Source organism: Pimephales promelas, chromosome 15 (assembly GCF_988280905.1).
Source record: "Pimephales promelas chromosome 15, fPimPro1.hap1.1, whole genome shotgun sequence".
Taxonomy (NCBI): Eukaryota; Metazoa; Chordata; class Actinopteri; order Cypriniformes; family Leuciscidae; genus Pimephales; species Pimephales promelas.
The window spans coordinates 28,614,540-28,638,619 of NC_142783.1; the positions used below are offsets into that span (position 1 = coordinate 28,614,540).

The window sequence follows — 24,080 nt, forward strand, 5'->3', positions numbered from 1 at the left end:
TTAGAATCCGCGAGACGCTAGTAACGTTCATACGTGTCCATTCAACGAGTGTTTACATAGAAAACCAATGGAAAAGTAGCGCATTGGAATGGAACAACGCGTTCTGTGTGAACGGACAGCTAAGTGGGCGATTCTTGACCACTCTTGACCTTCACGCGCCATAAAGTTTTTTTCACTTCCCAAGTCGTAATCACGAGTTTTTCACATTCAGGTGCTTTGTCATTGGAAAGAATACGAATCATGGAGGTACCCTAAAATTGTCATTGCCTTTCACTGTGCTAGATAGCCATTTTGCAGACAATTCTTGAATTTAGGTCCAATAAATGTAGTATTCAATGTGCACTAAATGGATATTTGTATATGTAAATATACATGATTGTAACACCAAGAAATCAATGCAGATGTTGAGTTCTCTCCTCCATGTTTAAGGTTTATTGCCCGTCCTTATTCGGAAACTTGATTATCAAAAAAATCTCAGAGTTTCCCAGTCAGATATATGACTTGAGAGGCCAATCATGTCCAATTGCTGGCATTTATGATAATTGTGATGCTTTTGACGCAAGACAGACAAAAGGCCGGTCGCACACTGTATAATAGTGGTCGCACACTTAAACGAGTGGTCGCACACTGTTAATAGTCCTTTAAGACTGTTGCTTGTCAGACTGTTGACAAACATGTCTAACTAGCGATCAAAGATTCAGATTTTGGCTTAGGAATCTTTTAGGTTTCTCGACATTTGTCTCAGATGGCCAAATCGTGGCCAAGTCAGATTTAAGTAAGGGAATTTAAAGGTGAAAAGTCTCAGTTCAGTTTGAAAGGTTAAAAGTAAAGCCTACATTGTACACCTGATAGACAAACAAGACTAATCCAAGGCCCATTTTAATCATTTTAAACAGGCCGACACCAAAACCAGGGGTAAACGGGGTTCAAAACGGTTTGATACATCTGCATGGTATAAAAAGCAAAGTCTCAGGTGACCACTTGTGATGGTGGACAGATCTGGGACAGCATCAGATCAGGGATAGATCTGCTAATATGGATCTTGGATACCAGGCTTACACAAGGCCTAAGAACAGGTTGTAGTTTCCTTTATACTAACTGAATCATGAAAGTAATGGGGGGGATGGTATCTTCAATCCAGAGCAATGTGATAATGACTCTGAAGCCAGGCGTGGAAGACCCCCTGATGTTTCAGCGAAACACTCCCCCTGCCTGTGTAGGACAGGCCTGACAGAGAGCAGCTGGATGGGTGTCTCCACCAATCCCCTCGGGAAAGCAATGTTTCTTCAAAACAGGAAGCCTCCGCAGGGACGGCAGCGGGTCTGACTTGAGCAAGTCATTGGAGATATGAGGAGACAGCTTCGCCCTGCAGTGTCACTGAAAGGGTCTGGGACAGCTTTACAGCCTCTGCATGTCACAGTCACGGATATGTGGCCGCTAGGACAAGGGGGTGTGATCATCTCGGCCGCTGTAGCACTTTTCTACCCGTGTCAACTTTGCTGACACCTAGCACAACATCTGTTAGGCCAGTTGGAGAGTAAACACAGAATGCTGTGCTACCGCTTTCATCTGCCGGTGCAGTGCCAGCTCTGTCACATGGAGAAAAAAACCCAACGGAGATTTCTAATAATACACAGGCCCCTCCATGCTTTTTACATGACAATAAAATATAGGCTTAAATATATTGTATTGATTGCTTTAAAGATGAGATAGATTCTTCCGTTGTTCAATTTCATAATCAAAATATTTATGATGGAATGACATCATAGGATAATGTAAGCAGTCAGACGGATAAAGAAAGGTGTTTTGGTAGAGGTTGTTGATGGAGACCAAAGTTGAGTCTTTGTCTCCCTCATGTGGAAAATGGAGAATCTGTAGAGAGGATGCTATGAAGAGGAAATGTCATGTTTTGTATTAAATGTATGTTTTGATGTCTATTAAGTTCACCAAGGCTGCATTAATTTCACTGATTACAATTTATAATAATAATTTAAGAATTATTGGAACCAGATGATTTTTTTTTCAGGATTCTTTCATGATTAGAAAGCTCTAAAGCATTCATTTGTTTTCTATTTTAAAATACATTTTAAAATGTAATTTATTCCTGTGAGACTTAAGTGTCACATTATCCTCCAGAAATCATTCTAGTATGCTAATCTGGTGCTCTGGTAACATTTATTATTATTATTATCAATAGTGAAAACATTTTTTTGTGGAAACAATGATACCATTCAAACATTTGTGGTAAGATTAAAAAAGAGATATTAATACTTGTATTCATAAAGGATGCATTAAATTTATCAAAAGTGACAGTGAAAACAACATTTATAATGCTACAAAATATTTATATTTAATAAACGCTTTTATAAATTGAATCAATACATTTAATAAATGTTGTTCATTAAACTTTCTATTCATCAAAGAATCACCATTTCCACAGAAATGTCAGCATTAATAATAATAAATGTTACTTGAGCAACCAATTCGGCATGATTTCTGAAGGAACATGTGACACTGAAGACTGGAGAAATCATGCTGAAAATTCAGCTTTCACATCACAGGAATAAATTACATTTTAAAATATATTGAAACAGTTATTTTAATTTGTAACATTTCGCAATATTACTGTTTTTACTATATTTTTGATTGAATAAATGCAGCCGTGGTGAGCGTAACAGACTTCTTTAAACAAAATAGTAATGTTTCCAAACTTTTGGACAGGTTCTGTTTTAATTGGTTTTAAAAAATGTTTTGTAAAGAAATTTAAACTATAAAATATAAAATACAATTATTTTCAAACATAAGCGTCTAGATAATCCACTCAAGATCGAAATGCTCTTAAGATCATGAGAAACAAATGAAATAAAATGCATCAAATCATTTATCTGGTAGTGTTTGAATTACCATTACATCCTCTGAAGGGAAAACTAATATGTATTAAATTGTTTGTTTTCCTCTCAACAAATACAGATTACGGGTAAATGTAAACAGATTATGGAACAACACCTTGGAATGTAATGACACTTTGATGAGACTTTGATTGCTATTCCATCTTCATTGTATCAAAGATAATTGGCCACTTTCTTCAAATTATTTCCTCCACTCAATGAAGCTGATGAAGCATGAGAAATCAATTAGACAAGTTCTGTCCCCTCTAAAATCAACAGGCAAACAGTTGGCTGTCGTTTCTCTTATTCACAATAACCAGATGTCTCAAACTTTACTTTGGAGAGCTCCGGGTCCCAGTCCACTAAGTGTGTATTTTTTCTCCATCACTTATTTGCCAGGTCTGGCTCTTATTGTAGTCTGGACCATCCCAAAGCATCAAGTCAACACGCACACTATCACAAAACAATTTATCCTCATTCTGTGGGTACAGGGGAGGGTTTCAGCGCCTTCCCCCGGTGAGGGATTTCGGCTCTCACTTGATCAAGTAACACAAACTCTTGAGCGTTGGGACAGTTTGAAAAAGGAGAGGCGAGAAGAACTCAATACCTTCATACAGACAGTGATTGATGAGGGGAATGTACCCGAACCCAACACAGATCAACCTGATTGGAGACACTCCTGTGACGGTAACATTTTTCTCAAGTATCTGATCTTCAGAACTAATGAACAGTGGTCAATTTATATCTGGTCCCAATTGAAATTTTCTCACTAACTGGATTCAGTCAGAGTGGAAAGAGATGGGTGATCATCAAGATTGGTGTCTTGTAAACTAGTTCAGGACATTAGCTTGGTTCTACATTTAATCTCTATATAACTGTTTAAGACAGCAAATAATACTAATGTGAAAGTATACTAATGTGGCAAAACACACACTCGTTTTCCCTGTGTTCATCCCTTCCTTCTGAAGAATGAGCCTATTAGACACTGACAGGCAAAATCAATGCCAGCGTTTTCATTAGATATTTAAAAAAAAAAAAAAATTGCGTATTTTATCTATGAATGAGTTTGATCATATAATTTAATCATCCTTACCAAAGTTCTGTCTTGGGTTCCTTTTTTCTCACAGGAAGAATGCCATTGTTGATCCTAAAAAAAAGGGTGAAATGGTCACTTCTGTTACAAAAAAATCTGTTATCACATCGACTCATCCTCTGGTTGTTCCAAACCTGTTTGCTTTCTATTTTTCACGGAAACCAATAAAATATTTAAAAAAACAGAATTCTGTTTTATCATGTCAGTTCTGGCATTTTTGTTCATTTATCAGTGCAATTTAAACTAAGCACTTTTAATGTTAATTTAATTAACAATTTACACATATATTCATTTTACTTTACCATTCTAGAATTATTGTCTTTTTTTCTATTTAATATAACCTACCTTTTTTAAAGAATAAAATACTTTTATTCAGGAAAAGTGAGAGTGTTCCAAATTATTTCTATTTCAAATAAATGCTGATCTTTTGAACTTTCTATTCAGCAAAGAATAATGAAAAAAATTTCAGTTTCAGTTTTCAAAATGTGTGTATATATATATATATATATATATATATTCAGTATATTCTAATGATTTCTGAAGGGCCATCTGACACTGAAGACTGGAGTAAAGATGCTGAAAATTCAAAATGCATTTTAAAATATATTAAAATTGCAATAAATAGTTATAATATTTCACAACATTGGTGTTTTTACTCTATTTTTGATCAAATAAATGCAGCTTTTGTGAGCAAGTGACTTCTTTCAAAAACATTAAAAAAAATCTTCCCAGCTCCAATATAGCCTCATTTGTTCACATTTCTGCATAGAATCTATCACATGGCCTCAGATGTGGAATATTTTTGTACTTTTGTACCCCATGGAATAAAAAAAACAGGTTATGAACATCAAAAGGTGAGCAAATGGTTGCAAATTTAACTAATAAAAGGGCATTATACACCTGTCATTGCAATTATATTGTCTTATAATCTTCCTTACACATCAGTGAGGCTGTGAATTACAGAGTCACTGTCGAGCCCTCTTGAGGTGTCGTGGGCTAGTCGACGAAACACTGAGGACAAAAGGTGCTTACTTGAAGACCCTAGAGATTTCCCCTCCTCGGCTCAATCCAGACGGTTGTCGTTCTGGTCCACTAGTGAGCCACAATGTACTGTAGTTGCAGCCATCGTGTGTGCTGGTACAGAAGGAGAGTCACATCACCATATGGAAACGATGGAAAAGCATAGTTTACTGTAAAGCTTCATCTTAGTTGGTGCTTACCTTGGCAAAAGCCAAATACAGATCAGTATGAAGTTTAACATCTACTCTTGTGCGATGGAAATCTCCTTTGCATGGAACCAGATGATAAGATGTCCCTACAGCAACATAACAGTTGTTCTTCAGCTCATATGCTCCACGTAAAGGCCTCCCATTCAGCATGCACAACCTGAAAGGATAGAAACCGCTCAACATTGTTTTTCATTTTATGCATGTACATTTCATGAATGAAGCACATACCTGTGCACAGCTCCAGTGCAAAGGTGATCTTTCTCGGTCACCATGGCCAACACCTTTTCCCAGCTGGCAAGCATGTGTTTTGGAATCAGCACCAGTGCTGGAGGAACCAAGATTGGTAAAAACACTTCAATATAATACCAAATTTGGAACCACACATTGTGCTTCACTAATAATTAACAACATTTGAGAAAATGAGATGCCATTAGACATAAATAATTAGATAAAGCAGAGAACATTGGTCTGATTTTAGACCATTAGACAGTATTATAGACCGTTTTAAAGAATTAGACTTTGCCGTAGCCTGAGGGTTTGCCATTGAAGACTTCCAATAGGGACACATTAAAAGCAGGGCTCACTTGATGGTGCACGACTCATTACTGATTCTATTCCATCGAGCTGGGACAATTATTCTGCTGTGAACTACAGGTTGGATCTGCAGTGGAGACAAATGAACAGGACCCCGCTGAGCATCGCTGACAATAACTGTTCCACTACTCATTTAGGGCACTTGCACATCTGGTTTTCTTCAATTAAATGCTATGCTGGTTGTTGTGCAGACAGAAACAAGGAGCTAAAAGGGTGACAGACAGTGACATATAGTGCCATAACCTCAAGCAAAGTCACTCTAAGTGGGTATTTTTATGATTATTGCTCTATTATGGTCCACTGCATTTGGTCTCTGAGGAAGGATGTAAAAACTATTAGCTTAATAAGTCACTTCAAATTGTTCAAACTTTGAATAGCACCAAGCCTGCGTTTTCTTGAACCCTATACAAAACGGCTGAGTGCCTAAACTGTTTTTATGCTTGGGGTCACAGAGACCTCAGTGATGAACACGTAAAAATCATCCATTTGGATTACAGTTTTAACATAAATTAATAACATCAATGCGATGTATATTTGTCAGTCATATATAAAAGAAACAGGACAGATTTCTCCACTCAAAAAAAAATCATGGCATAGTTTATTCGTAACTATTTCCATCTATTTGATTTTACTAAATCATATTTGAAAATGAATTTATTTAAATAGCTTAAAATCAGTATAAAAAATTGGAGTATTTTAGTGGCCGTTTACACGACACTGTGTAAAACTTTATATGCGTTTTAGCCGTTCATTTACATGACAACGGCGTTTCGGGGGCTTGAAAACGCAAACATTTGAAAAGGGTTTCAAAAACGATACAACTATTGTCTGTAAACTACAAAAATTCATTGGAACGAATGCGTCAATAGAGCCGCCATCATGGAGCCATCATGGAACAGGGGAGCCCCTCCTCTTTAATGTATAAGCGTCAATGTAGGCAAAGGTCTAATGGAAATAAAATCACCATAAATCATCATGAATGCGATTTTATAGTTTTTTTGGTTTGTTCCAATGGTTAGACATGTATTTATCATTGAGTCCAGAGAAAATGTAAAAAAAAAAAAAATTTGCAAAAAATTGAAAAACATTCTAGTTATTCCTAGATTTTGTTCTGGTAAACATCCATACGCAGCACACAACTCTGAAAATCCATTAATTCAAAGTACAGGTAGAGATAGCAGCATTAGCTAGCTACTTTCTATGACAAGACCCCAGTTCCAAGATGGCGGCAGTATTGACACATGCTTAGAACCCCAAGGCGACATCTAGTGAATATATCTATGAGACGCGAGAAAGGGAAAAAAAGGATAGGCGTATAGTTTCTTTACAAAGTGACATCGCCAACTATTGGCCTAGCAGCAGAATACAGCGTTTTTAGTCATTTTTCGTGGATTTATGTGAGTGGGGATTGTTTTGACAATGTTGTTGACTGTATGCGAAAAATACAAAGGAAAAACATTTTTAGTATATTGTTGTCGTGTAAACACCCTAAAATTTTAAAATGTTTTATTTGTTTTGATTGTTCATTTACACGACAATGGTACATTGGGGGCCTGAAAACGCAAACTTGTGAAAACAGCTTTCAAAGTCATTTTCGCGGATCCGTGTGAACTGGGATTGTTTTGACAATGTTCTCATCTGTACACGAAAAACACAAAGGAAAACGTTCCCGTTTTTAGTACATTGACTTCGTGGAAACGTAGACTACCCTTAGATAACAAATATACTATTTTGGTATTGTGGTGGTTATATGCTAAGGCTACTGTTCATTATAGTACACCTTCCTACAGAGTTTTGCTCCAACTTTAATGAAAAGCACCTGAACCAGGGTTTGTATGAAAATTACAAGCAGGTGTATGAGCAAAAGTGGAAATGAAAATTGCAGGAAGATATAACTCCAGAGCAGGTCTGAGAACACTAGTGCTAAATTGTGGCATTGGTAATTATCCAACAGATAAATTGTTCAACAGCTGTAACCACTTTTCATTAATACATAATATAAATAGTCACTGCATTTAGTATAGGAGTAGACTATAGGAGTGAAAAGAACTATTTGTTTACTGAGGTGCATGTGTTGTCCGAATAAAGATTGTAAGCAAAGAGTAAAGAAAGATAGCTTGTAGAAAAGGGAAGGGCGCATTTTGGAATATGACATTACTGTATTAGAAAATGAAAAGAAATCAGAGGGGAGAGCTTAAGTAGCACAAATCATGTGCAAAGAATATGAAGTGAATGTCGACTAAATCATTTACTAAAATAATTTTATGAGCAGTCAGAAAACTAAGCCTGCCCCACACATAGGTTCCCTGTTTAAAATGCAGTGAAACTGCTGACTTAAATTGAGATATCAATACACATTCACTTTATGGTTTTCAGCAACAAGAGGCATGAAACCAGTCATCCATACAGTCTGGAGAAACCTTGCAGTGATATTCTGTCGGAGAGATTCAGCAGAGTCAATAATGATGTAGGATGTGGAACAGCAGTAATGATCATACTGCAAAAATGTTATGATTGCCTCAGATATGCTTTCCCTTTACAGTTCTGATATATTTACTCAGACAAACTCACTGAAAAAAAAAATGATTTAGATTATATTTCAAATATCAAATATAGTATGATAAAATGCTATGGACACTTACCGGTTCACTTTTCTTTTTGTAATGGTTTATATGGTATGTGATGACAGCTATAAAAGAATAAAGGAGAGAGAAAGAATCTAGTTAACATAAAAAACACATAATATAAGTACTTAAAAAGTATATTAACCTGTATTCACGCTTTGAAATGTAAATTTCATAACAAAGTAAATACATTAAGGCACTGTAGGTATAGTAGGCTACACGGTATTATGGGCCAGGTCAAAATTGGCACAAATTAGGCTACACAAGAAAGGACATGTGATAATAATAAGCTTGGCCTATATGTTAAGCCTATGTCTTAATTTAGTCTCTCTATTTACATCAATATCTGTACAATATTGTACAGTTTATGATTCAAACCCAGATTTTCGCTAAAGGTGATGCTTCTCTGTTGGAAAAGACCGTATAACTGTATGTATTAAACTGCTAAAATTATAATTTAATTCACAATTGAATGACAATTTTTGATATTAGCCAAGAGATTCAAAACCTAAAAGTGATTTAACCCCAAACCACATCAGTTCACTTTAATAGTTCCGGTACCTTTATTCTATAATAACTGCTGCATTACCATGTGAATGTGAATGACTTGTTTCAGTAGTTTCCATGGTTGTTTTCATGGTTGTTTCAGTGTCTCTCTGCTCCGACTTCCACATCCAGTATCTCTCTCCGTGCACCAGCTGCTCCAGATCCAACACCTTATGACCCTTGTTAGGGGTGTAAATGTTTCGCACTGCCCCAAATGGAGCTGTAAAGCCTCGAGTGACAGTGTTCAGAAAGCTGTCAAAAGTGAATGATTGGCGGCGTTGATTGGTGACAAACCTTCGACCGGGGTAAAAACCATCTCCGTTGTTCACAGTAACCGTTGCGGTTGGCGGTGAATAAAGCCCCCGAGCACCGACCAGCCATTCAAACCAATTCTGCTGTAACAAACGAGGAGGTGCTGAAAACAAAATAAGCACTTGTAAAATAAGAGGGTTTTTTCATGTTCTCGAGACAGCTATGATCTTTTGACGACATTTAGATAATGGTAAACGCAAGAAATGGCAAGTATTGGCCCCTCAACTCCCTTTTATACTAAATGAATCGCCATAACTGTTTCTTTTTCCTTTGTTGACTCTTTAAAAAAAATGTTCCAGTCGAGTTTTTGCTGAGGTAATTGGAGATTTAACCTCCGCGCTCAGCCATCTAAAACCAATGCCATACAACCACTAAACACTTGATTACATTTTAATCAGGATATTACTTACTTACACATGTAGTAGCAGACACTGCGGGACATCTTTTCAAAAATATCAGTTTCATCTATAGCCTTCAGGGGTGTCAAACTCAGTTCCTGGAGGGCCACAGCCCTACAGAGTTTAGTTCCAACCCTGCTTCAACACACACACTTGCAGTTTTTAAATGAGCCTGAAGGACTTGATTAGCTGATCAGGTGTGTTTTATGCGGTGTTTTCCCCCTCACAAGAACATTGTACAATGTAACATCAGTGACAACAAGTGTGTGTGCTACTAGCCTATAGCCTATTATACATGTATCCCCTGTGATCTTTGTTCAATAAAAAAAAAAAAAAAAACATGCAATTAGCAAAATGACCATGCCATAGTGGGTTGCAATGGGAATGAATTGACACATTTTAATATCCTGTTGAAAGGGACAAACATTTCATAGGCATCTGGGAAATTTAAGAAAGTAATAATATAATTAAAGTGAAACCATTTCATATTATTTATTTAAACTTAAGGTTAGAATTTGCATAGGGTTTATCTATATATATATATATATATATATATATATATATATATATATATATACTGTATATATGAAGAGTTCAGATGCAAAAGCCTCTAAGTGCCATTTGAAATTTTCTTCTAAAATGATCATTTTTATCAAGCTTGTATATTTAAGTTCAGTAATTTCACTTAAATGGCAATGAAGATTACCTATTAATTGTCATTTAAGTGAAATTACTGAACTTAAATACACAAGCTTGATAAAAATGGTCATTCTAGAACAAAATTTCAAATGGCACTTAGAGGCTTTTGCATCTGAACTCTTCATATATATATATATATATATATTACAGACAATTGTCACCATTTAAATGAAAATTCTGTCATCATTTACTCACCTTCAAGTTGTTCCAAACCTGTATGAATTTAATTTTTTTCTGTTGAACACAAAATATGATGTTTTGAATCATGGGTTACAACAACTGTTTGGTTACCCACAGTCTTCAAGACGTCTTTTGTGTTCAGCAGAAGAAAGCAATTCATACAGGACGACAACATGAGGGTGAGTAAATGATGACCGAATTGATGGCAGAAATGATGATATATTTGTGTAAACGATCTCTTTAAGAATGACTCCCATTTGTCATATTTTTATCAGTCTATGGTCGCAATGTATAGTTTAGCAGAATGTTCCTTGTGCCATTGTCTGTTTGGTCTGACAGTGTAATATAACAGATAAGTTTACACAAGCATGTCACCTAATTATGTTTGTAAAGTTCATAAAGACCTATTAGGAAATATCCAGCAATCTCCATCTTTAAATATTCATGGGGGGGAGGGGGGAATGGTAGCCTATACAGTTTGCCACTTTGCCACAAATTAATCAGATTTCCTGCCTTATGTTATATTTGCATGCATAGTTAATTTCAGGACAGCATGACCTACTGCCAGCACATACACTAAGTGCAGAACGGCAAAGAGAGTGTGTGTAGAGCCAGACGAGACCACTAGAGAGCGCCAGATTACAACTATTTCAATATACCTGCACGGCGTCAATAAAAACAGGAAACCTTAAAAGGAGTTATGGAATTTTATTAGTGCCTCAAAAAAAACACACATCGAAAATACAGAAAAAAATGACTACTGGACAAAGAATGTTTTAGGGAAAAAATTGTTGTTCATCATGATATACAGATAAAAGTGTTTATTTAGTGTTTATTTACTAAAATAACAGACACATAAAATAAATGCCGTATAATGCCTAATGTATCTATTATGTTTTAGAAATAATTTACCATATTAATTCAGAATACACCGATTTAGTAGGACTAGGAGCAGTGGGGAAAAAAAAATCATGAAACTAAACAGTGTTAGTAATTATGATACAATATCATATTTAAAGCAGTATGGGGAAGTTGACAAGAAGTATGGACATAAACTTTATCATTACTGTATGTGTTTATTTTTCCATTAATATATTTTTTTTTATTAAATTCATCAAGTACTGAGGGAGGACACAACGGAATTTCTTTAGATCTATCATTTCAGGGGACGTTTAATACCACTTTAACACAAAGCAAATAATGTTAAAAATATAATTCAGCTTAATATGATAGGTTGTTTGTGATGGTGATATTTTTTATTTCTTAAATAAAATAAGAAATTGTGATCTTATTAATTTATTTTATTTATTATAATAGATAATTAAGAGAGAGAGAATAAATCTATGGAATCTAAAATTGTAAATATGATAAGATAAAGAAAGTTTTGTTTGTCCATTTAATTGATTACATTCATAATTTAATTTAGTTTAGTAAACTAGATGTCCCTCTTATAATAAAGTTGTCCGAGTCTGCAATAACACCTGAAAAATTTAGATTTGTTCATTGATCTGTATAATATACCTGTTGTGTGACAAATATACTTAAAAAGTAAAAAGAAATACCAGATAGTCTCTTAGTTGCGTGGCATGTGCAGTATTGTTCACCGCTTTGAGGTCATTCATTCATTATTTTTAACGAAATTATTACTTTTATTCGGCAAGGACATTAAATTATAAAAGAAATCTATTTCAAATAAAGGCTGTTCTTTTAAAGGTTATATTTTCACCCGTTATATTCATTCAACTGGTTTCAACATTGATAATTATAAGAAATGTTTCTTGAGCAGCATAGAATGATTTCTGAAGGATCATGTGACACTAAAGACTGGAGTAATGATGCTGAAAATTCAGAAAAAAAATAATTATATATATATATATATATATATATATATATATATATATATATAATATATTCCAAATTTTTTACTCAACCCCAAACTATGTGTATAACCACATTAACTAAAGGTCATTAACACTTCATTTTGACATTCTACTAACTATAAGTAACTTTACAACTACATATCAACTAACTCTCATTCGAGTATTGACTGTCTCCATAATTTACGTTTACATTTATGCATTTGGCAGACGCTTTTATCCAAAGCGACTTACATTGCATTTCAAAATACACATTTTTATCAGTTCTTGCTTTCCCTGGGAGTCAAACCCATGACCTTGGCGTTGCAAGCGCCAATGCTCTACTGTTTCAAAAATAAAAAATGAATTCTACTAATGCTTTATTCTCATGGTCCTCCTACAGACATTTAACATGTCTACATGGCAGCTTATAGTGCTAACATGATGAACCCTAACATCTAACTCTAACCTACTAACACTCTGATGAGAGATGACATGGAGTTACTAATAGTTAGTAGAATATCTAAAGTGGACCATTGAGATAAAGTATAAACTATCTGGATGTTGTTTTAAACAGTTTTACATCAAATATAGCATGTCACACTGCTGTGACTGCTTAAAATGTTACATGAAAAATGAGAAAAGCTATAAATGCTGAACCTTTTTCATTGAAATTTCAGCCTTCTTTAATACTAAAGTATTGTATACGCTTGCAATTGACTTTACGCCCAATAGATGCTCCATAAAGTCATACTGTGTCCTTGTCAAACTCACACACAAAGTACATGGTGAGGTGACAAGCTACATCAATCCACTCGCCTGAAGACACCATCTCGACGCAGTCCTCGTCGTCGTAAGCGTTGTTTGGCTCGCCCTCCCTCCACTTGCTGAAAGTGGTCATGGGTGAACGCTCCACATACACAAAGTGGCCTTCTCGCTCCAGGTCGTTGATGCCGATATACACTCGACTGAGGCCAGCTTCGGTGACGTAGCCAGCGATGACTCCGTTAGACGCCTCATCCTTGGGCATGGCCAGGTGTCCACCTCGGCCCTGACAAAACACCTCGGCATCCCTGAAGCGCTTCTCCTCCTTCACCAGCAGATAGACCTTGCTGTCTGTCTCTTTGATGCCAGCGACAGCTGCAGGGGAGGGCAGTGCTGAAAAATGAGGATCTGAAATTCTATAATCACACCGTAGCAGCCAGCATTCACACAAGTGCATTCTGACAGTCAAACAAAAGAGCTTCTGGCGAACGGCTAAATGCTTTTGTCTAGGTGTATTCACCCTGCACATCAAAACGAACAACTGTATGAATCAACTTCACGTTATCGTAATCTCACGAACGTTGGTTGAGAGAGCAAACGGTTCATTCTTTCTTTTGGACATACCATTTTTAATGAACTTCAGCTCACTGGTTAATTGCGCCACTTGAATATCCATTTCACCAATCATTTTCCGTAAGGGTGCACACTCACAGGGGACACCTGGGGAGACAAATTAGACCATTCACACAAGCTCTCCAAGCATTAAACTGATTCCTTTTGAATTCAAACCAATTATACTGAAATGAACTTAAATAGGTGGTTCAGAATTTTGGACATCGGGCCTCATTTCCAAGTTATTCATCAGTGGAGACAGTTTTCAAAATTTTTTATCCAGTCATTCCAGTTTCATAGTTCGCCAGTGCTAGGCTAGCGCGAGTCAATGGTAACTGCTAGCCTGCCATTAAAAACAGTTTTACCCAGTCCACAGTACACCAAAAGCAAATAAATGATAACGCCAGACTATCGATGTAAATGAATAGAAAATGTAAATTAAATCAAACTACGCATTGCAATAGTTATACTTTGTTCCCTGTATTTATTAGCACAGCCTATAGTAGCGGCGGAGTGATATATAGTTACCTAGGCAACCGAGAGAGGTAGCGCAAGTAGTTCCGACTGTAGTGCGCTTTGGTTCTGTGTTTACTTCTCAGCGCAGGACTACTAACCGGAGCAAAGTAAAATTCTGCCGCTGCTAAGAAACTAGTTTCTGTAAATGTATTGCAATCAATGAGATGCAAGAGTAGTTTGATTTTTTAACATTATTCTCTTAACAGACATTTACATTGATAGCCTGGGCTGGGGTTATAATTTATTTGCTTTTGGTGTACTGTGGAGTGCGTAAAACTGTTTTTAATGGCAGGTTAGCAGTTACCATTAACTCGCGTTAACCTAGCACCGGCGATGTAACAGGAACGACTGGATGAAAATTTTTGAAAACTGGTAAATAACACTAAGGCTACTTGGAAATGAGGCCCGATGTCCAAAATCCTGAACCAGCCCTTTAATACTATTTTAGCAACAGTTACCTGGCTCTCCATTTGGGCCCTTAGGTCCTGGATCTCCCATATCACCTTTTAAACCTAGAAAGATGTACCATTATTAAGCAGTTAGACCAAACAAGTAATCAGGCTACTTTCAGATTTGCAGTTTTTTCACAAGCTTGCCTTTGAGTCCAGAGGGACCCATCTTCCCATAATGTCCAGGACTACCTTTTTGGCCTTTGACTCCAGGGAGACCTGAAAAATACCATAAACTTAATATGTACAAAAATAAAACGCATGGATACGAACCAAAGAATTTAGTAATTCAGTTTAGTTTGATAAAGGGTTTTGATTCCCTTGTTTATCAGTATGTTGAATCGTTAAAGGCATTTATAAACACAAGTCATTCTCCTGGCTCACATGAGCTCAACTGTCTAAAAGCAAGATAAGGGAAGTTTTAGGGGCTCATTAAAGTGTACACAATTGGCAGCTCCCCTTTTTGGTTTGAAAACTTTGCAATTTCTTTGACCATCAAAAACTTCCTTACAAGTTGATATAGAACTTGAATCATGTACTGTAAGTAGTAATTAAAAAGCACCTCTCAAAAACGTTTAGTATTACCTGGCTCTCCAGTTGGCCCTAATCTCCCAGGTCTCCCAGGTGCTCCTTTCTCTCCTTTCTCTCCTGCTTCACCTACAGTACATGACAACAGGAACATTTTAAACAGTAAAAGACAAACCTAACATATACTGTATATTTGCACTGTTGTTGCAGTCGTATGTATACTGTGCACAGAATGCACATTTTCTGTATGCACTGAATAGGCTACCATTATGACCTACATACTTAATATGTACAAATATACTGTATCCAAGAGTTTAATCCACACAATTTGATGATTATAGATTGCCAACAGTTAATATTGTGTTCAAGTCCTCCTGGGAAGTTCGTACATGCGAGGTCGGAAGTCGTGTTTACGACGGCAGGAGCGCTCAAGTCACTTTTGCCGGAAAAATATGGCGGTGTACTTTCTCATAATTAATTACACAAAAAATTCTTAAACTCTAGTTCTAGAAAATGGAGAACAAAGAAATGTGCATCAGGTGTGCTTTGCTTTTTTATGTTTTTAATTATTTATTAAGCCATTCCAAACTTTATCGTTACATATCATGTTGTTATATTGAAATGCCATCATATTGCATGCAAAACTCGTAAAGATCGAGGCTTAAAGAAAAAGCTTTCCACTCATATTTACGACATTGTGGTGGTGTTCATGTGCGTTCAACTCATAAATACGATCTTCAAGAGATGACTTGAAATAAATAAGTCATTTTCATACAAAACTCTAATTATAAATATATACCTGTAAAACGATAGTAGGCCTATTATTGGTGACTTTTGTTACAAATATTGTATTTATTGTAACAAAAATGTGTTACTATATTGTTACAAAAAAATGCTACTTTCTAATTTGTACTTTCTATTCATCAAAAAAAAATCCTAAATAAATAAATAAATAAAATACAAAAAAAAAATTATGCATCAGAACTGTTTTCAACATTAATAGGAAATATTTCCTGAGCAGAAAATCAGCATATTATTTAGAATGATACAAGACTGGAGTAATGATGCTGAAAATCCATCACAGATATAAATTGCATTTTAAAATATATTTAAACAGTGAAGAGTTATTTTGGTAACACTCTATTCTGATGGTCCCTTTTAATTGTTAACTATAGGTAACTTTGCAACTACATGTCAAATAACTCTCATTAGTAGACTGTCTGCTTAATATCTGCTAACTCTTTATTGTGATGCTCCTCCAACAGACATTGTACTGACTATTAGTACAACTACATGTCAACTTATTCTAACCCTAATCCTACCAGTCTACTAATACTATACTAATACTCTAATGAGAGTTAGTTGACATGTACTGTAGGTGCAATGCTACAATTTATCAAAATAAAGTGAAACCTTAATGTTAATTTGCAATAATATTGCACATTAACTGTTTTTGCTGTATACATGATCAAATAAATGTATTAGGCCTACATTTGATTAAATTGTGTCATTCGTGTGGATGGCATAATGTGGTGTAATTTATATGTAGTACCTTTGAGTCCAGGGACAAGGATCTGGACTGAGCATGGTTCTTCTGGCATGTGCTGACCATAAACTGACCTCATTAGTGTCAAACTTAACATGCAAGCCACCATCTTCTCTCCACCCATACTGGAAACAGAACATTCATGATCGTCTACAGTCAAATACTAACACAAACTTCAATGCCATGTTGATTGGAAAATGTAGAAGCAGATTATTGTATTCATTCACAAAGGCATCAGTGTTCATAAAATGGAACTCAATAACAGAAGAAGTCTTCACAGTCAATTAATATCGTGACATTCAAGCTACTGTAGTCGGTAACACTTTACAATAAGGTTCATTAGTTAACATCAGTTAATGTATTTACTAACATGCACTAACCATGAGCAATACATTTGTTACGGCATTTGTTCATCTTTGTTAATGTTAGTTCATGAAAATACAGCTGTTCATTGTTAGTTCACGGTGCATTAACTAATGTTAACAAGATTTTAATCAAGTATTAGTAAATGTTGAAAATAACATTAACAAAGATTAACAAATGCTGTATATGTGCTATTCATTATTAGTTCATATTAACTAATGCAGTTAACTAATGTTAACTAACGAACCTTATTGTAAAGTGTTACCCTATCATACCAACAGCTTAATACACAAAAGAGCATATACAAAATGTATTTTTTCCTAAACTATCTCACCGGCCACCTTCATTTCAAAGTCGACACTAGAGAGTAAACAGTCACACCAAGACGTCTCCTGTAACTACCGACTTTAACATCCGAGTCGTCTCGTTGTTGTATACCACCTGCAGGAAAATGTATTGCTTATGAAGCGGACTTACCTTGTGTTGAATTTCAAAGAACACTATATATTATGCAGCAGTCCCAGCCAGTATATGGATCCAAGTGAGTTAATGGAGGTTTTCTCACTGGTGGTCTCTCTGAAATTTCTCATCACACACCCTGCAAGAAACAGGCCTGAGAGTGAGCAAGTACGTGTAAACACAAAGATAAGAGCGGCTCTGCAACACTCCTCTCTGATATGGGAAATTTCCATGGGAAAATATCAGCGTCAGAACGACTCTTAACACATTCCTCACAAATTAAGCATCAAAAGCATTCCCAATTGTCACAAGTTTTAGTTAAGTTAAGGAAAGAAATTAAATGAATTATTTATATAAAGTTTTATTTTTAGATGCTAAAGCCAATCATCATTTTATCTTCACATAATGTATTGCAATTTAAATGAGCAGAAAACATGGGAATTACAAAGAAGCATGAGAAAAGCTTGGGAACAGAAATGCTGCAGTTTGTGCATTGGTGCACAGGGAGGCAGTAAATATTTGCTGGAATTCCTTTTGGAAAAATCCAGAAAAATGAATGGACTTCTTGTGCTGCATGCAAAATAATAATAATAATAATAATAATAATACATTTAAAAAGTGTATTGTAAAAGCCATTATCAGACATTTATATATTAAATTTATATTGTATTATGTATGCATATATTGTATAATAACTTCTAATGTTTTCATTTATTTATTGTTTTATTATTTTGCTTTTATTAATTATTGTTCTGAAATGAACAATGTTTTTTTTTTCTTGGTTGCACTATAAACCCCAGAATTCATTTTCTATAGTTGCACTGTACAAATGAGTCACATGCCAGTAATTGACAATGAGGATCTGATCTACATGTCCTACTATTTATATTCACAGTAAAAAAAAACAAAAAAAAAGAAAACAAAAAAAACAAAAAAAAAAGAAAACCATTAAGATGTCATTCACCTCCAGAGCTCTATTGTGCTCTGGTGTGTTGCTAAGGAATATCCTTCCCTTGGTAACAAAAACTAACATAACGTGATGGGGTGGGGGGGAAATCGATCCCTTGAAATTGAAATTGCGCTGAAGCAGTTCTCACTCTCACACATAGCACTACAGTGACACTGCAAGCTGAGGAAACACATCTTATTTGTGTATGTTATAGGGTCATGGTTATGCCTTTAAATGTGGCAAAAATGTCCCATACTGTGTCCACTGCATACCGCTCAAAAATGTGGCACCAGAAGGATTTTTTATGTTTTTGAAAGAAATGTTTGATGCTTACCATGGCTGCATTTATTTGATCAAAAATAACTTTGCTATTTTAAATGTAATTTATTCCTGTGATCAAAGCTGAATTTTCAGCATCATTTCCCCAGTATTCAGTGTCACATGATCGTTCAGAAATCATTCTAATAAAAAAAAAAAATGTATTACAATTGCCCTGCTTGATATTTTTGTGGAAACCATACATTTTTTGTGGGGGGATTCTTTGAAGAAAATAAAATGAACTAACATAATTTGTTTGAAATAGTTTTATTTTATTTATTTATTTATTTTGTAACACAATGAATTTCTTTACGATCACTTATCATTGATAAATTTAATGGTGCTTGCTAAATAAAAGGATTCATTTCTTTAAAAATAAACTTTTACACCGCATTGTACAGAACTACGGAGCCCCTAAAGGGACAATATTCAACAATATTATTGCTCTGCCTTACTACATTGAAACAATTGTCTTCTAGAAACAAACTTTGTTGCATTATTTTCATGTTATCACTGTGAAGCTGCTTTGATACAATGTATTGTAAAAAGCGCTATATAAATATATATAAATAAAGGTGACTAAACTTGACTTGACCTTTGCGTTCGCTCTCAAAAACCCTATGAGCTCTTTGCAGTTTCTCGGCCGAACACAATCGTTTAGCGAGGGAACGCGAAGTTCCTCTCGGGAACGCAAAACATTTGCGAGAGAACACAAAAGCGTTGACAAATAATCTCATTTTTCTTTCCATCGCCATGTCCCTTTAGGGGCTCCGTACTGACATTAGCACATCTAAATGCTTACAGTAGATTTAAATTCTCCTTAAATGGGAACTTTTTCCTTTCTTTCAATGATAGCTTAACCCCCTCTTGTTTTGTCTGACTTTGCCTTGACTCTGAACCGGATAAATTCTGAATTTAAAAAGTGTGCTGTTGGATGTTTTGCTCTTGTATTCTGCTCCACTAAGGCTAAAAGCCCTCTGTGGATGAGAGCCCGGAGAGAACAAACCTTGACCAGCGGAGCATGACAGTCATAGAGGCCTGTCTGGCTTAAGGGCACCTTCAGAAAGATGGCACTTTGTGCTGTGTCAGGATCAGGAGGTTGGCAGGCGTCTCAGCCGTCGGACGTAATGCCCATTCAACCATCTCAGCTCATTAAAAGAACTTATTTTCTTGAAAGATGAGTGAATAAATCACACTGTGCAAGGGTGTCAACTTGAACAAGTTAATAAAGGGATGGTAGAAATAAATCATGCATTGCAAGCAACCTTTGAGCTCAATAACCTGCATGATGTAGTGCTTTAGAATACCTGTACTAAATAAAAAATAAATAAAAAAAGTTTATATAATCAGTTATATGAATTTTGTTCACCTTTTCTATATTTAACTTTTTTATTTAATATGCAAATGCATGATATGATTTAAAAAATGATACTATATAGGCTTTTAATAATGTTTTAAGTGTCTTGGCTCATCTAGATGTTTCTCTTTCCTACACCTCCACATTACGCAGGTCTCTTCTTCACAATATGCCTTGTGTTCACAGTCACACATTTATATTATGTGTGCTATGAGGGCTATTTTAAGCTCAAGAGGAAAACAAAAGCCATTAAGAAACACAGTGAGCAATAAGACAATACCTCTTATTGTTATTAATTCATGAGCTCATATGTGTCAAGCTAAAGTAGATACATTTTTTACATAAGCGTAGTTAATCATAATGTCCATGGGTCAAGATTTTAGGTTAATATATTCAGACCTAATTCGAATCCCCATTAGCTTCCACAAAGTGGTCGCTAATCTTCCTGGGTCCACACAGCAATACAAGAAAAAACAAACAGATAAAATAAAACCAAGAAATAATTACACTAATGATACTGGATTACCTTATAAAAATAGCAGTCGTAAATGTAGTTTATCCTTCAGTAACAGCAATTATAATTTTCTATGCATATCAATAAGATTGGCCTCAACTGGATAATGAAACACTAACCAAGCTGCTCTGTTCTGAGACACCTGAAGTTTTTTTTTTTTTTTTCTCAGATGCACTTGACCATATCATTGGGCAGTACTCAAGATGTGATAAAACTAACGATTGCACCACATCTTTTAAAACCAAAGATGGAAGAAACACAACATTTCCTGGCCACAGCTACACATCAGACCAAGACAGCATACTATCAAGTTTCACGCCCAGAAACTTAACACTTGAAGTTTCATCAATAAATAAATTAATCAATAAAGACATCAACCTTGTTACCAAAAATGATACATTTGGTTTCATGTTTAAAATGTATTCATTAGTTCTAACCCAGTTTGCAATTGTCTGCAACTCCTCACTTAAGTTGTTCTGAAGCTCAGTCGATGTATGTGCTGCACTAAACATTGTCGAGTCATCTGCATACATAACTAAATTAGCATTTTCAACAACACAACAAGGGTAAATCATTTATAAAAATAGAAAATAAAAGTGGACCTAAACAACTTCCCTGTGGAACACAGCAGTAAGTATTTTTGGTCCATTATAAAATACATTAGAAAGATAACTTCCGATCCACTAACAGCCATCAAGGGCTGTACATGAAAAACCATAACATTTCAGTTTGGCAACAAGAATATCATGGTCAATAACATCGAAAGCTGCTGTAAAAGAACAGAACCCACCCGTTTCTTATCATCTAGACATGTAAACATCCATCTGTCATGTGCATAAGAGCAATAGAGTGCCCTGGTCCATGTTGTGCATTAGCAAGTAATCCGTTTATACTAAAATAATGTAAAAAATGCTTAAAGATGATCTTCTCTAAAATCTTACTCAAAATAGGCAGTATACTAATACTAATACTATTGACTAGATTTTTATTAATTTAATCAAATATAACTTATTTGTTTAGTATTATAAAACATAATATTCCGGAATTGAAAATGAAGTTCCAACTAAGATATATGACACACCTGCCAACCATATCAATGGATCATTTATTATTACCATTAACAAATTTAAAAAAAAAAATGTTGGTAACATTGGTAGTCATTACTGAAAAATGTTCCTAAGAGAAGCCCTAAATATGAAGTCTGCATGATAAAACAATATATACATAAACACACACCTACTCAAATAGGATTTACAATGTGTGTGTACGTGCGTGTTGTATATATTGTCTCATCGACTACCAATACATTATTTTTCTCTTCAGTTCTTTTCTTCATTTTGATGCATGCAATGTGCAATGGCACATGAAACACTATACGATGTGTAAGTGTGTGCGATCACTGTGGCGTGTGTGCACAGAAAGCGATGTATTTGGTCTTGATATAAAAGAAGATTACTCACTGCATTTTTATATTTCTCAGACACACTGCAAAAATCATCAGAATATCAATGAAGTCAGAGTCCAACAACCTCACACCTGCCCCAATGTGTGCCACGAGCCATTACATTCTCACACAGAAACAGCCATTTATTTGAAGGAAAGGAAAAGGACTCTTTCATCTAAAAGTGTTCCTCAGAAGCATGCCCTCCCATTCATGAAAACGACATGCAGTGAATTCTGTTGCCTTGAGGAATTGCTCATCAGCCCGGATTTATTTCCCTCCGACATGATAATGGTGCTTTATTGCTGCATTGTAAACTTTTCATAGAGACCATAGCGTTTATCTTTCATCTGATGACTCGACACAAAATTACATTGCAGTGTAGACACAATGCCTAAATCGGGAGCCAGGATATTAGCTGCCGGTGCGCCGGTGACAGATCTGGGGGACCATGCGTTTGATATATCATTTCAGCAAAAACCTTCAGGTGAAGCTGTGCCTTGATGAGTCATCATATAAATAAAGAATAGAGAAAGAATGAGGGAGAGGGACAGGTGAAGAAAGAGGGCAAACATCAGGCGCCATGAACATATGGAATAGATGACTTTCATATTCTGGGCTCAGTATAAGTTATGCTCAATCAGTATTATTTGTGGCATAATGGTAATGCAAGGTCACAGTAAGTCACTTACAATGGAAGTAAACAGGGCCAATTTCTGTATCATTTAAAAACAAATTTGAAGCACATCATTTTATAAAAGCACTTACATTAATGCATCTGTGAAAACTTGTGTATTATTTGAGCTGTAAAACATGTGTTTTAGGCATTATGTTGTCATGGTAAGTCATAAAATTGTGTATAAAAATAATAGTTTAGTTTAGTTTTACAGTTCCATCGTTGGGAAATGTGTCTTGGACAACGTGCAAACTAAGTCCATATAAAACAACATACATTAAAAGCGAATAGAAATAGCCTGACGGAAAAAAAAGAAAAAGAAAAAGAAACACAGACTAAGATTAAAGAACGGTGCTGTGCCGTTAATATTGGATCTGACAGGAATTGTGCAACACACGGACTCTGGGCGAACATGTATGGGCGAATCATTCCGGTTGCCTTTAAACAAAATTGGACGTCTTCAAAACAATTTTCCCCACGTGCACTGACGAGTTGAAATTCATTATAATATGCAAAACTATTATCCACTCACAGCAGTGGCCGTTTACTTCCAAGTCTTCAGTCCGAGACGCCCATAAAAACCGACCGTTTTTGAGCTAGGATCAAAACTAGGGTAGAGAATAGCCTATTACTTATTCATTTTGATGTTTTTGAATGTAAAAACCAAATAAACGTCATAAGTTGACATCAAACAGCAATATGATAAAATATTAAAAGCCAGTTCATGACCCCTTTAAAACAAAATAGATAATAAGTGAAGGTAAATACATGTGAGACAAAATTCACAGTGTTTAATCTATATTTAACGCTTTGATTGCAGTGGGAACAAAGTAATTTTTCAGTCGATTAGACCTGCACATCAACACCCTATACCTCCTTCCTGATGGTAATAATTTAAAGTTGGCATTCAGGATATGAGCCAACTTTAATACACAATTGTATGTCAACACATACTGTTTATGTCTGTAAAAACTAGAGAAGCCCTAAAAGGTAATTGGAGGAAAAATTATATTTCAATGCGTTTGCGTTTCCCAGAGAAACTTTGGTAACACTTTATTTTAAGATGTCATTGTTACAGTGTAATTATATATTTAAGTACTAAGTAATAAAAATGAACAACATGTACTAACTATAGGGTTAGAGTAGGATTAGGGTTTGGTTAAGGTTT

The 24,080-nt window shown here is 35.4% G+C and overlaps 2 protein-coding genes across 4 annotated transcripts in view; both read right to left on the reverse strand.

Annotated features, from left to right (window-relative positions):
- dcdc2c (doublecortin domain containing 2C) overlaps positions 1–9,728 on the reverse strand; it is a 98,021-nt gene extending 88,293 nt beyond the window's left edge. Inside the window, 10 exon segments of the mRNA XM_089119962.1 lie at positions 3,982–4,010; positions 4,013–4,035; positions 4,920–4,943; positions 5,266–5,367; positions 5,439–5,549; positions 5,551–5,562; positions 5,795–5,871; positions 8,447–8,464; positions 9,055–9,389; positions 9,701–9,728. Coding sequence (XP_088976088.1) covers positions 3,982–4,010; positions 4,013–4,035; positions 4,920–4,943; positions 5,266–5,367; positions 5,439–5,549; positions 5,551–5,562; positions 5,795–5,871; positions 8,447–8,464; positions 9,055–9,389; positions 9,701–9,728 — 759 coding nt within the window.
- A 2,799-nt stretch (positions 9,729–12,527) lies between these two features.
- colec11 (collectin subfamily member 11) overlaps positions 12,528–24,080 on the reverse strand; it is a 62,897-nt gene continuing 51,344 nt past the window's right edge. Inside the window, exons 5-11 of one of the 3 annotated variants that reach the window (XM_089120494.1) lie at positions 17,676–17,796; positions 16,842–16,960; positions 15,347–15,418; positions 14,909–14,980; positions 14,771–14,824; positions 13,809–13,904; positions 12,528–13,592 (exon numbers count right to left, since the gene is read on the reverse strand). In XM_089120494.1, the coding sequence (XP_088976620.1) occupies positions 13,168–13,592; positions 13,809–13,904; positions 14,771–14,824; positions 14,909–14,980; positions 15,347–15,418; positions 16,842–16,959 (837 nt within the window). In that variant the 5' untranslated portion in view covers position 16,960; positions 17,676–17,796 and the 3' untranslated portion in view covers positions 12,528–13,167. The remainder of the gene's footprint in view (positions 13,593–13,808; positions 13,905–14,770; positions 14,825–14,908; positions 14,981–15,346; positions 15,419–16,841; positions 16,961–17,675; positions 17,797–24,080) is intronic. The other 2 variants (XM_089120495.1, XM_089120496.1) reach the window with 2 other exon arrangements.